At 25.1% G+C, this 15,827-nt stretch overlaps 1 protein-coding gene across 3 annotated transcripts in view; it reads left to right on the forward strand.

Annotated features, from left to right (window-relative positions):
- LOC100241130 (DNA-directed RNA polymerase I subunit 2) overlaps positions 1-3,175 on the forward strand; it is a 45,112-nt gene extending 41,937 nt beyond the window's left edge. For all 3 annotated transcript variants that reach the window (XM_010660781.3, XM_010660782.3, XM_010660780.3), the window contains exons 27-28: positions 1,475-1,729; positions 2,347-3,175. In XM_010660781.3, coding sequence (XP_010659083.1) covers positions 1,475-1,729; positions 2,347-2,760 — 669 coding nt within the window. In that variant the 3' untranslated portion in view covers positions 2,761-3,175. The remainder of the gene's footprint in view (positions 1-1,474; positions 1,730-2,346) is intronic.
- Positions 3,176-15,827: the final 12,652 nt, after the last annotated feature.

The raw sequence follows: 15,827 nt of genomic DNA on the forward strand, positions 1-15,827 counted from the left end.
GACATCTTTTCCGAAACCAAAACTTTTTATTTCTTTGGCATATGACATACCTTAACGTTCTGATTCATGGAATCACAATTTCACCCGAGGGCGTGCCTGTTGACACGACATGACATGGCGTAGATTTTGGGTATGAAGTATAGGTCTTGACATGGATACAGTGCTGGGCATATCCAGGTGCTGTTTCTGATTATGGAGGAAAAGAAGAGAAGAAAATGAAGAGGTGAAAAGAGCTAGAAAAATATGTAGCTATTTATATCATAAAGTCATTGGTGGCCTCTGGGTGTAAAATATGTCAGCAGTAGGTTAATGGTCAATATTGCCCCAGCTTTGCAGTTTCTAAGAACCATTGAAGTGGGTTTGATCTGATCTAGAACTGTTTTCTTATAAAGCTCACACTTCAACTTATTTGCTACTAGTCCGTTTTAGAATTGTATATATTTAAATAAGTAAAGCTATATGTTTGAAAATTTCCATTCATTAATATTGCTCATAATTTAATCCTTATTATATAATTTTCTATACATCAGTCCTTTACTAAAAAGAACTTTTCAAATAAATGTTTGAACTTAATTTTTGGACTCTTTAATAGTATTTTTACATCCTTTTTGTATCTTAAATTTTGCATGATCCTTCTTGAAACTGTTTTAGAAAAAAAGGACAAAAGGAAAGGCATCACAAGATTTGAATCAGTGGATTAGATGATGGTATTAAATAACACTGACATTGTCATCTGGGGTCTAAAATTGTCAAAGAAGGTTGTGTACGATAGGCTTAGATAATTTTTTTCAACCAGTTGAATTTAATTCTTGTCAAGGTAGGGAAGTAAATCATTGACTAGGCCGGCCTAGCAACTATATTTAACGTAAAAAGGTGTTAATTCTTGTCTGCTACATGTAGCTGTTGTCATTCTGCTCTGTCTAGACTCATATCCTGGTTTGAAGCCTGATCATGAGTTTCTAAAGCCTGTGCTCAAATCATTTTTGGTCTACCTGTTCTACTTTTGGTGCCTTCAACTTGAACCCACTCCTCCAATACCAGTGCATTCATAGATTTGTTCTGCATATGGTTAAACCATCTTGAATGAATCTCCTCCATCTTGTTGGTGCCTTTTCTACCTGATATGGTTACACATTGTCATTCTACCTTTCACTATATTGTTCAGCATCTGTGTTCTTCTAAAAATAGATGTGCTTTCTTGTATGTTCTTTATCTTTGAAGGTTCCCGATTCTTCTCCCTCTACTAACCGGTTTACCTCTATTAATGGATTTCCTGCTTCTTATCCCCTCACCCTTAGTTAAAAAATATTCTTGAATTGAAATCTTTCTATCCCAATCTCCTCATTCTTCTCCCTCCACTGACCGTTTTACCTCTATTAGTGTATTGTCCTGCTTCTTATCCCCTCGTCTAGAAAATGGCTGTAGCATAATTACTAAAAAAATGTTCTAGGTGCTTATGTATTTCTTGTTACAGGGAGGTAGCTTACATGGAAAATTTGTGGATGCAACGCCATTTTCTGACTCATTAAGGAAAGCTAATGGAGAAGCAGGATCTGAATCAAGTTCACTTGTTGATGAACTGGGTTCCATGTTAACCTCTTACGGGTTTAATTACCACGGTGTAGAGGTATTGTACAGTGGATTTTATGGTACAGAACTCACATGTGAGATTTTTATTGGACCTGTTTATTATCAGCGACTGCGGCACATGGTCTCAGACAAATTTCAGGTGACTTTTCGTATTTACAATTATGTAAATAGAGCTAGGGCTTACTTCATCTTTATATTTTGCTTAAGATATAAGGTGTGTAATTCAAGGCATATGTTCTTGTTTTAGGAAATATCTACTGTTGAGCTCTTTCCCCTTTGTTTTCAATCACAAATAGGTAAACCAAGAATTTGGTACCTTAACAGATTTTCAAATCTAGATTTTCCAGATAGAGCAGATTGGGTTTGGATATACAATTTATTGCCAAGAAAAACAAGGCAGCTGTAAAAAATGGGCATGCATTGTTATGGATGTTCATCGGTTCTCTCTTGACATTGATGTCTTTTTCTTTTTCCTTTAATAATGTGGAAACCCATTAGCCCCTCTTCTCAATATCAGGAAAACCACAGATACCCTACGACCCTATACCAGTTGAGCTGCCCAGGAATCAAACCTGAGACCTCTCCTATGAGCTCTCAGATATCTATAATTTAACTTATTGAGCTTTATTTCTTGCATTTTGTGGTAGACTTATGTGGTCTTCTTTGTTTTAAGTTTTGATATGCTGCCTCTACCCTTTCTGGGGAGAATTGTAGGGTGTGTCAGATGATCTAATTCTCTTAGCGGTTGTCATGCAGGTTCGCTCCACTGGAACGGTAGACCAGGTTACTCGACAACCTATTAAAGGAAGAAAGCGTGGTGGGGGTATCCGTTTTGGAGAAATGGAACGAGACTCCATGCTTGCTCATGGGGCTGCATATTTATTACACGACAGGCTTCATACATGCTCTGATCACCACATCGCTGATGTGTGTTCCCTATGCGGAAGCATCCTCACAACATCAATCATCCAGCCACAAAAGCGAGCAGTGAGAGAGATCGGAGGACTACCTCCTGGGAGGGCTCCCAAAAAGGTCACTTGCCACGCCTGCCAGACAAGTAAAGGAATGGAGACAGTCTCAATGCCCTACATTTTTAGATTTTTGGCTGCAGAATTAGCTGCTATGAACATAAAAATGACCCTTCAGCTAAGCAATGGAGCAGGGGCCTGACATCAACTGCAGTCAAACCGCACAAACTGGTGGGTCGGAAAATTTTGGTAAATCCTTGTTCAGCCCAGAACACTAAAACTGAGAGAAACAGTAAAGGCATGATGGACTGAGGTCTCATATTGCAACAAACACCAGGTAAAATTATTTCTGAAAGAAAAACTAGTAGAACAAAAGAGGAGATGAAGATGAAGATGAAGATGAAGAGTGAAGATATTGTTGGGATGGGGTTATTGTATCTGTATTTGTTAACCCGGCAGTCGGGTTCTTTTTGGTCAGGATGTTGGTTTAGTGTAAAATTGTAACCGGGTATTATGGTGGGATTTGTTTTGTAATGTAAAAATTTTGTTATTAGGTATGTTTTGGTTGGCATGCATCCATTCAAAGAAAATAAATCATCCCATTATGCTTTTTGAAAGATACCTGAGAAAGAAACGTAAGGACCCAGGAGTAGCCAGCTTAAGATGTATATCAGTTTCTTAAGAAGTAGCCACCTTAATGTCACAAAAGATAGGAGGTTCCAGACTTGTAGTAACTAATTTAATCTCTATTTTTATAAGACAGAAGAAGATTGACCCGTCAAACCACTAGGTGGGACCTTCTGGACCATACGGATTGACTGGCCATAGATCCATGGAGCCATCAATAAAACTGTGAACCTATTGATCCAACTAGGGGTATGGAAACTACTTCACTATTTTATTTTATTTTTGTAAAATTTTAAAAATAATTAAAAATGTATCTTCACTTTTAAATTTAAATTGTTGTTTTTTAATTTATATATATATTTATAATTATTTTAATTGATTTAAGAAGTGTAAGACTTTGGTTTTTGCAAATAAAATGAAAAAGAATATTTTTTAAATGATATAAATATAGATATTTTTTATCCAAAGAGAGTAAATATATAAAAACCTTTATAAAGTTCAATTCTTTATTTAATGTTTGGGCTGAAGTGAATATAGAGACATCCACGCTATCCACTTTTCACTAAATTTCCTTTTTTCTCCCTAAAACCTATTTCATTTTTTCTTTAAAATCTTTTCCTAATTCAAGCAATTTGTTTTTAAAAACAAAATCTTAAAAAATCTAATTCCATCGCGTACACTACAATTTTTAGAATAAATTGGCTTCAATTAGAGTTTATGGGTAGAGGAAAAATAGTGTGTTAAAGACCCAATTTTTACATTAAAATCAATAAGATGTTGTTTGGTTTCTAAAAATTTTGAAGAAAAATGTGAGGGAAAAAAAATATGGGAAAAAATAAAAAATAGATTTAAAGTGATTAAATTATTTTTACTGTCATTCTGAACTTCAAAATCTTTTCCCAATTCATTCCTTTTTTTTTTCCAAAAATTAATAGAATTATAATTTTTATTTTAAAAAAAAAGTTTAAATTCTTATACCGATAACCTGAAAATACAACATAAAAGATACAACTATTTTATTGGAAAAAAATTGCACCCAAAAATGAAAAAAGAAAGAAAATTTTTGTTTTATATAATACAAGCCTAGATGTTTTGTGAAAAAAAAAAAATCCGAAAATTCATGTTTAATCCAATTTCTTTTATTTTTATTGAAGATCCTAAAATTTTAAAATATTTTCCTACTTTAAGCAATTTTTTCTCAAAAATCTTAAAATTCTAATTTAATTATATACACTACAAAGAAAAACGAAAAGAAAAAAAAAATGAATTCGATAGTATATATTACAAAGAAAGAACAAAAAAAATATAAATGTATATACTTTCAAATGTAACTACTTTTAATTATTTTATCATTAAAAATAAAAAATTGATGAAAGATAAGATTATGATATCAATCGATTTAAAAGAAACATAGAATATCTTGAAATTTAAAAATAATTAACGTATTATTTTAAGGATAAATAATGATAACTAAATATATTAATAATTTGGACTTATAAAGAAAGAAATTTTAAAAAAAGGCAAGTTATACTTAACTTGGATTTAAAAATATTCACATATAAATAGTTTATCCTTATTTCATATTTCTTTATTGTTCTCTTTTGATTAAACCACTCTTTACTTTCTTTTCGATGGCTACTCAAAGAAAGATCAAGATGAAGGTACTTTACAAAGGAAGGTTATTGGGAATCATAGAAACTACTCCCGAGAACCAACCAAATCGGATCTCAACAGTAAAACAATTCAATGATGAAAAGGAGGAACAACAAGATGTAATTATCAAGAAGGTTACATTTTCGACCATGAAGAAAGTTACAACTTCAACCATGAAGAAGGTCTCATCGTCAACAATAAAGAAGAATACAATTTCATCGCATAAAAGAATAGAAAAAGTTCAACAAAGACTTAAGGAGCGCAACAGATCTTGGCGGAGAAAAGGAATTATTTATACTTAAAAACGATCAAGATATGTAACTAAGTAGTATACAATTGTTGTAGCATATTGTAAGAATAAGAACTACGTGCGGCTTGATCCTAATATTTTGTGTTGGGTACGTAGGCAACCTAGGAAGTAACTCTAGGTTCAGCTGCTTCTATATTAATCAAATTTGTATTTTTATCGTACCAATCATATATTGAAAATTATAGAGTTTTTTTTTTCTTTTCCCCTGTACTTGATCTCAACTTGTTTAGATTTATGAGCAATAAAAATTTTAATTTTATGTAAATAATTTTTTTAATTTTTTTTTTCATTTGTTTCCAAATCCGAATAAGGTAACGTTTTTCCACCTCTTGTTGAACACTCCGATGCTTTTTTCCCTTCGCCCTCTTCTATTATTCTCCCTCTATTCTTTCCAGTCTTGTATTAATTTTAATTTTTTTTTGTTTGATCTGTAGTTCAACCTAATTATTTGTGTTCTTCCGTTTTTTATAATCCCTCTCTCTTCCACAATTAAGAAGAAAGAGATACCTTGATTCAATGCATTAGGAGATCTTAAACATTGAAAAATAATTACTTATATACCAAAGCGATTTAGATATTTAACTAGATTGTATATAGAATTATTATAATATATTTTAATAATACCAAAAATATTTATTTTCGCTCATCTTCTATTTGATTGAAAATAAAAAAGATATTTGATTCAAATCTTAACGCTATATTTGATTAGCAGGATAAGTACGTATATGCTAGGATATAATATGTATATCTTAAAATATAATTTCTAATAAATAAATAAATAAATAAAATATATATTATTTTTTGATAAAATAAAAAATTATATTGAATTATAATATTTTTTATTTAAAAAAATATAAAATTTCTCATTATGTTTTATAATATTTGTGATTAAAATATTAAAATATTTTTTTATTATGTTATTCAATATATATATATATAAAAGAAAAAGATGAATAAAATATCTCATCACTAATCTTATGTTAAACATAAGAAAAGATAAGTAATCAAACATGATATTAGATATGATAAGAAAAAAAAAAAGGCTTTTAAAGGTGGTTAGGGAAGATGTTGATTAAATTTTCCTTAAGCCCACAATAATTTAACAAAATATTAATTCCACCAAATTTGTATAGCATCTTCTATGGTTAAAATCTTATATTTTTCTCATTTTAGTGGTTGACTAGATTGTATATAGAATTACTATAATATATTGTAATAATATCAAAAATATTTATTTTCGCTCATCTTCTATTTGATTTAAAATAAAAAAGATATTCGATTCAAATCTTAAAGCTATGTTTGATTAGCGGGATAAGTAGGTACATCCTAGGATATAATATGTATATCTTAAAAAATGATTTTCAATAAATAAAATATATATTATTTTTTGATAAAATAAAAAATTATATTGAATTATAATATTTTCTATTTAAAAAAATATAAAATTTCTCTTTATGTTTAACAATATTTATGATTAAAATATTAAAATATTTTTTATTATGTTATTCAATATATATAAAAGAAAAAGTTGAATAATATATCTTAGTAATCTTATGTTAAACATAAGAAAATATAAGTAATCAAACATGATATTAGATTTGATAAGAAAAAAAAAGGGCTTTTAAAGGTGGTTAGGAAAGATGTTTATTAAATTTTCCTCTAGCTCACAATAATTTAACAAAATATTAATTCCACCAAATTTGTATAGCATTTTCTATTGTTAAAATCTTATATTTTTCTCCTTTTAGTGGTTGGTAGGATAAGATAGGATAGGATATATCCTTGAATATACATATCCCATAGGCATGATATTTTAAAGTAGCATATCAAATGATATATACTGTATTATATTTATATTTATATTTAATTTATGAAATGAATAAAAAATAATATGAAATATATATTATTTTTAATGTTTAAAATAAAATTTATATCACATTCAAATATTTTCTATTTTAAAAAAAGTTTTGTTATATTTAATAATATTCATGATTAAAATAATATTCATGTATATAATTCTAATTTAATTAATACACTACAAAGAAAAAGAAAAGAAAAGAAAAAATTGAATTCAATAGTATATATTACAAAGAAAGAACAAAAAAATATAAATGTATATATTTTCAAATGTGACTACTTTTAATTATTTTATCATTAAAAATAAAAATTTGATAAAAGATAAGATTGTGATATCAACCTATTTAAAAGAAACATGGAATATCTTGAAATTTAAAAATAATTAACGTATTATTTTAAGGATAAAATAATTATAACTAAATATATTAACAATTTGGACTTATAAAGAAAGAAATTCTAAAAAAAGGTAAGTTGAATCTAACTTGGACTTAAAAATATTCACATATAAATAGTCTATCCTTATATCATATTTCTTTATTGTTGTCTCTTTTGATTAAACTACTCTTTACTTTTTTCTCCATGGCTACTCAAAGAAAGATCAAGATGAAGGTACTTTACAAAGGAAGGTTATTGGGAATCATAGAAACTACTCCCAAGGACCAACCAAACCGGATCTCAACGGTAAAGCAATTCAATTATGAAGAGGAGGAACAACAAGATGTAATTATCAAGAAGGTTATATCTTTGACCATGAAGAAAGTTACAACTTCAACCATGAAGAAGGTCTCATCGTCAACAATGAAGAAGAATACAATTTCATCGCATAAAAGAATAGAAAAAGTTCAACAAAGACTTAAGGAGCGCAACAGATCTTGGCGGAGAAAAGGAATTATTTATACTTGAAAACGATCAAGATATGTAACTAAGTAGTATACAATTGTTGTAGCATATTGTAAGAATAAGAACTACGTGCGGCTTGATCCTAATATTTTGTGTTGGGTACGTAGGCAACCTAGGAAGTAACTCTAGGTTCAGCTGCTTCTATATTAATCAAATTTGTATTTTTATCATACCAATCATGTATTGAAAATTATAGAGTTTTTTTTTTCTTTTCCCCTGTACTTGATCTCAACTTGTTTAGATTTATGAGCAATAAAAATTTTAATTTTATGTAAATAGTTTTTTTTTTTAAAAAAAATAAAATAAATAAATTCTTCATTTGTTTCCAAATCCGAATAAGGTAACGTTTTCCCACCTCTTGTTGAACTGTTTCAATTATAAAAAGATAAATACTTCCATGACTCCGATGCTTTTTTCCCTTAGCCCTTCTATTATTCTCCCTCTATTTTTTCCGGTCTTGTATTAATTTTAATTTTTTTTTTTTGTTTGATCTGTAGTTCAACCTGATCATTTGTGTTCTTCTGTTTTTTATAATGCGTCAGGAGATCTTAAACATTGAAAAATAATTACTTATATACCAAAGCGATTTAGATATTTAACTAGATTGTATACAAATATTTATTTTCGTTCATCTTCTATTTGATTTAAAATAAAAAAGATATTTGATTCAGATCTTAAGGTTATATTTGATTAGTAGGATAAGTACGTACATGATAGGATATAATATGTATATCTTAAAATATAATTTCTAATAAATGAATAAATAAAATATATATTATTTTTGATAATATAAAAAATTATATTAAATTATAATATTTTCTATTTAAAAAAATATGAAATTTCTCTTTATGTTTAACAATATTTATGATTAAAATATTAAAATATTTTTTATTATGTTATTCAAAATATATATATATATATATATATATAAAAGAAAAAGATGGATAATGTATTTCATCAGTAATCTTATGATAAATATAAGAAAAGAAAAGTAATCAAACATGAGATTAGATATGATATCTCCTCTCTTCTCCTATCTTATCTTATGTTATATTAAACCAAACGAATTCTTAATAACTCAAATTGAACATAGTTTTTTTATTATTATTTAATAATTATTTTGAGAGAAAAAAAAAAAAAGAGGCTTTTAAAGGTGGTTAGGGAAGATGTTTATTAAATTTTCCTCAAGTCCACAATAATTTAACAAAATATAAATTCCACCAAATTTATATAGCATTTTCTACCGTTAAAACTTAAAATTTTATATTTGACATTTGACAGGATAAGATAGGATATGATATATCATTGAAGTACATATTTCATAGGCATGATATTTTAAAGTAGCATATCAAATGAGATATACTATATTATATTTATATTTATATTTAATTTATGAAATGAATAAAAAAATAATATGAAATATATATTATTTTTAAAATTTAAAATAAAATTTATATCACATTCAAATATTTTCTATTTTTGAAAAAAGTTTTGTTATATTTAATAATATTCATGATTAAAATATTTGAATTTTACAAATAAATTTTTTTTATATTATTTTATTTTATATATAAATATAATTTATATATCATATATTAATATTATTTTATAAATATTTTTTTAGTTTTTCTTTTTTAATCATACATTTAATTTATAATAAAAAAAATTATTCTATAAAATGAGTATATTAAAAAAAATAAAAAATTGAAAAAAAAATAAAATTTTGATACATGGGATATGTATATCCCATATGAAATAAATAAAAAAAATGGTGAATAATATATCCCATTACTTATCATATTTCATGTTTGGCTGAATATAAGATAAATAAGTCATGAGATAACTTATCATATCCCATCACTAATCAAATATGAGATAAAATATAATATTACATCTTTTATCCTATTCCATACGGGCCAATCAAACATGACCTTTGTTGATATTAAAAAGTTTTAATTTGTGTTATCTAAAACTAACACAAGTTGAGCAATGATTAGTATATTTTCCAATTGGTTATTTGTACATGTTGCATAAAATTAATTTTTTTTTCAATTTTTTTTTTTTGAAATGGGTATAATGTACTACTTTAGAATTTTGTGGAAAAAAGTATAATGCTTGAATTACGGAAATTGATAAAATTAGGACTGAAAAAAGATTAAAGAATGAAAAAGTTAAGAATTCCTCAAATAGCTCCACGTATTTTCTTTAATTCATATATTTAATAAGAAATTAAATTATATAAATTTTTTTTATATTTTTAGGAATATATATATTTATATATTACTTAAAAATAGAGATTTTCTTTTTCTCCTTTGGTTGTAGGTGTATATGATTGAATTAAAATTTTAGGATTTTTAAAAAAGGAGAAAAGAAATTCCTTAAACTACAAAAACATTTTAAAAATTTAGAATTTTGAAGAAAAATAAAAGAAATTGAAACAAATAAGAATTTTAGAACTTTGAAAAAGAAAAATAGAAATTTATTCTAAGATTTTGAAAATTTAGTGAAGAGACAATTAATCTTATCTTATGACAATTAAATATATGGATAATATATTTTATCACTAATCATATCCTTGGTTAAATATGAGATAAGATAAGTGATGAGATAACTAATCATATCCTATCAACAATCAAATATGAAATAAAATATGATATCACTTCTCTTTTCATATATCAGGTTATATCCAACAAACCAAGTCATAAGGTTAAACGAACTTTAGGCTACGTTTAGTTGGTCGGATAGGATAGGATAGGATATGATATGTATTTTAAGGTAGTGTATATAATTAGATATATAATATAATATTTATATTTAATTTATAAAATGAATGAAAAATAATATGAAATATATATTATTTTTAATATTTAAAATAAAAATTATATCATATTCAAATATTTTCTATTTTAAAAAATGAAACTTTTATTATGTTTAGATTAAAATATTTGAACTTTATAAATAATTTTTTTTATATTATGTTATTTAATATATAAAAATAATTTATATATCATATATTAATATTATTTTATAAATATTTTTTAGTTTTTATTTTTTAATCATAAATTTAATTTATAAAAAAAATTATATTATAAAATAAGTATATTAAAAAATTAAAAAAAATAATAAAAAATAAATTTTTGATACATGAGATATATATCTCATATCTTATTATGATATTAACATATCCTATATGAAAGGGATAGAAAAAAATATATATATATATATATGGATAGTATATCTCACCACTTATCTCATCTTATGTTTGATAGTATATATAATAGGATAAGTGATGAGATATTTTATCTTATCCCATCACCAATCAAATATGACCTTAATAACTCAAATAAAAAATGGTCAAATTTATTATTAATAATAATTGTTTTGAAAAAAAAAAGACTTTTTAAGGAAAATGTTTATTAAACAATAATAAATTTTCCTCTACCCCACAATAATTCAACAAAATATTAATTCCACCAAATTTGTATAGGATCTTCCATGGCTAAATTCTCATATTTTTCTCATTTTGTTGATATTAGAAAGTTTTTGTTTGCATTATCTAAAACTAGCAAGTGTAGAGCAACCGAATTTGAAAAGCGCGTGGGTCACATATTTTCAAGTTGGTTATTGGTATGTGTCGTATAAAATTAATTATTTTTTAAAATTTTGAAATTGGTATATTGTAGTATTTTAGAATGTTGGGACTTGAATTACGGAAATTGATCAAATTAGGACTAAAGAAAGATTGAAGAGTGGAAATGTTAAATATTCCTCAAATAGCTCCACGTATTTTCTTCAATTCAAATATTTAATAAAAAAAAATGAAATTATATATATTTTTATTTTTAGGAAAATATATATTATATTACTTAAAAAATCCTTAGATTACAAAAACATTTCAAAAATTTAGAATTTTAAAGAAAAATAAAAGAAATTAAATCAAATAAGAATTTTAGAATTTTGAGAAAGAAAAATAGAAATTTATTTAAATATTTTGAAAATTTAGGATAACTAATTAAATAAATATATAATTCTAATATAGTAACTAAATATATCAATAACTTGAATTTATAAATAAAGAAATTCTAAAGAAGGCAAATTGAATCTAAGTTGGACTTATAAATATTCACTTATAAATAGTTCATCTTGATTTTATATTTTTTTATTATTGTCTTTCCTGATTAAGCGACTATTTACTTTTTCTCCATGGCTATGCAAAGAAAGATTAAGATGAAGGTACTTTACAAAGGAAGGTTATTGGGAATCATAGAAACTACTCCCAAGATCTCAACTATAAAAAGATAATATTATTTGTTTATGATGGGTTAAAACCACAATCTTTCACACTAATTCTGATTTTTTTTTTCCAATTTGTTATTAGAAATAATTTTAGTGGGGTATGGTTAGAGAAGATTTTTCCTCCATTCTTCAACTATTCAACAAAATGTAAATTCTACTTAAATTTAGGTGGAATCTTCTTCCGCTAAAACGCAGTCGTTTTTCTCCGTTTCATTTAAAAAGAAAGAGAAAAAACTATATGGGCCCTGTTTGGTATTAAAAATAATACCAACCTTCATTTTTTAATCTTAAATGTTTTTTTTTAAAAATCAAAATAAAAAAAATATCAACAAAACTACTTTTATTATTATAACTACTTTTATTTGTTCAAAATTTCTAATTAGTGAAGTTTCTCTTTTTAGGGAGAATATTCTTTTTATTCATATCATTTTAATATTAGATTTTTTTTATAAAATAAAGAAAGTTATTAGAAATATTTCTATAAATATTATTTATATGTAATGAGGGAAAATATTATGAGAAAAAATTGAAGAATTTACTTATTTATTACCTTCTTTAATATTAGGGTGATGGTGTTAAAATGATAAAAATAATAATAATTAATATATTAGTTGAGTTTTGATAACTATTTAGAATGCATTTGACAACGATTTTAGGAAATATTTTTTGTCTTTCTAATACATAAAAGATAAAAAATTTCATAAGAATTACTAAAAACACTTTTTAAAATCACTATCAAACGCATTTTTAATATCAATCAAATATGATTAGTTTCATTAATAATACTTAATTTTATTTTAAAAAAATAATAATAATTAATATATTTGTTGAGTTTTGATAGCTACTTAGAATGCATTGGACAATGATTTTAAGAAATGTTTTTTGTATTTCTAATACATAAAAGATAAAAATTTTCATAAGAATTACTAGAAACACTTTTTAAAATCACTATCAAACACATTTTTAATATCAATCAAATATGATTAGTTTCACTAATAATACTTAATTTTGTTTAAAAATAATAATAATAATAATAATTAATATATTTGTTGAGTTTTGATAGCTACTTAGAATGCATTGGACAATGATTTTAGGAAATGTTTTTTGTTTTTCTAATACATTAAAGATAAAAAATTTCATAAGAATTACTAGAAACACTTTTTAAAATTACTATCAAATATATTTTTAATATCAATCAAATATGATTAGTTTCACTAATAATACTTAATTTTGTTTAAAAATAATAATAATAATAATAAAAAATATATTTGTTGAGTTTTGATAGCTACTTAGAATGCATTGGACAATGATTTTAAGAAATGTTTTTTGTATTTTTAATACATAAAAGATAAAATTTTTCATAAGAATTACTGGAAACACTTTTTAAAATCACTATCAAACGTATTTTTAATATCAATCAAATATGATTAGTTTCACTAATAATACTTAATTTTGTTTAATAATAATAATAATAATAATAATATAATTAATATATTTGTTGAGTTTTGATAGCTACTTAGAATGCATTGGACAATGATTTTAGAAAATGTTTTTTGTTTTTCTAATACATAAAAGATAAAAAATTTCATAAGAATTACTAGAAACAATTTTTAAAATTACTATCAAATATATTTTTAATATCAATCAAATATGATTAATTTCACTAATAATACTTAATTTTGTTTTAAATGATATAAGTATAGATATTTTTTGTCCCACATCGAAAGAGAGTAAAAATATAATCACCTTTATAAAGTTCAATTCTTTATTTAATATTTGGGTTGAAGGGAAGATAGAGAGATCCATGCTATCCACTCTTCAATCTTTTCAAATAACATATTATAAATTTCCTTTTTTCTCCCTAAAACCTATTTGATTTTTTTCTTCAAAATCCTATTTTTTTTAATTTGCATTATTTAAATAGAAAAGCTTGTGGGGGACATATAAAGGGGAATTGTTGGGTGGTGACGGTTGAACTTAACCAAACCACACCCAAACCCAAGGGTTAAAACCTAACTCATGGTCCAAGAATCTAACCCTAGGGTTCTGCTGCTTCTACTTCCATGTATATAAAGGGGTAAAGGGGCAAGTTAACTCTGCCGCAGCCACTTGCCATCTCTTCTCTTCTCTGGAGCTTCCTTGAGCGAAAATCAATTTTATAATACCTTTTCTCCGTTCCTTCTGTTTATTATTTGATATTATATTTGTTTGTTTGTATATTATAATCCAAATCCGAGTGGGTGTCGGGAGATGGTAAAGCAAATGACGAGAATTTTGGAAACTGAGAAGCTCGTGACGTTGATCAATCATACTTCCATGACTCCGATGCTTTTCCTCTTCACCCTCTTCTATCATTCTCCCTCTATTTCTTCTCCGTCTTGTATTGATTTTTCAATATATCCTTCATCAGATTTTTCTTTTCGTTTGATTTGTGGTTTTTTTTTTTTGTTTTTAATCATTTCTTGATTGTATGTTGAAATTTTAGGTTGTGTTTGGTTCTCTGGAAAATTGTTTGATTGAATAGAAAACTCAAATTTGGGATTCAATCTTCACAGAAAATTATTTTGAAGTTAGATGATATGTTTGTGAGATTGATGGTTGAGCAACACAACATGTATGTTGATGAATTTAATGATGTGAAAGTAGACTGTTATTATAATACATAGTAGAATGGGCATGAGAATGAGTTGACAAACATACTAAGATGGTGGCATGGTGATGGAAAATGAAAGAAAGATTAAAAAATTGCATTTCATGATTTTTATGTGTGATTTTGAGGTTTTGCAAAGATGAATCTTATTATTTTAAGGTTATGTTTGGTTTTAGGGAAATACTAAGAAAATAAAAAAAAATGTAAAAGATAAATGATTTTGTTTTTCTTTGAAAAGTATAAAAGAAAATCAAATATGATTAAATTTGTATGTATTTTTATATTATTTAATCTTTATATAAGTAAAATAAAATAAGTAATAAATAAAAGTAATTTAATAATTTTTAATCTGTTTTTTATTTTTACCTTTTTTTCTTTGTATTTCTTTTTTCAATTTTTTTAAGAAGATGATATCAAAATAGTGAGATTTCACTGAACTTAAAGGTTAAAGAAATATTGTGAATACAATTTAACTTTTCCTTTTATTTCGAAAAAAAAGAAAAACATTATTGAAATTATTTTTATTGAATTAATTAAACATATAATTTATTTTTGAAGGGTTAGAAGTCTTCAATATTGCTCATATGAAAATGTTATTTTAGGAGAGAAAAAAAGTCTACAAACAGTTCAGATATTAGTATAGATAAGAAAGCCTAAGAGATTTAAATTAATAAAGAAACAAAATATAATAATCTAAACTTTTTTTAAAAATGATCTTTAACCAATTGCAATATTTCTAGAAAATACATAAGCTTCAATTTTATGTATTAATAGAATGATATAAAGAAAAAAAAATCACATACAAAATTACACAAAATTTTAACATGATTTGACTAATTATGACTATATTTATAAATCAGTAATCATATCTATATTTAAGCGGAATCATATACTACTTTTGTTTGGTAATTGTTTTTGAAAATAATTTTGAAAAATAGTTTTTGAAAATTATTATTTGGTTTTTGAAAATAATTTT

Source organism: Vitis vinifera, chromosome 13, assembly GCF_030704535.1.
Source record: "Vitis vinifera cultivar Pinot Noir 40024 chromosome 13, ASM3070453v1".
Lineage (NCBI taxonomy): Eukaryota > Viridiplantae > Streptophyta > Magnoliopsida > Vitales > Vitaceae > Vitis > Vitis vinifera.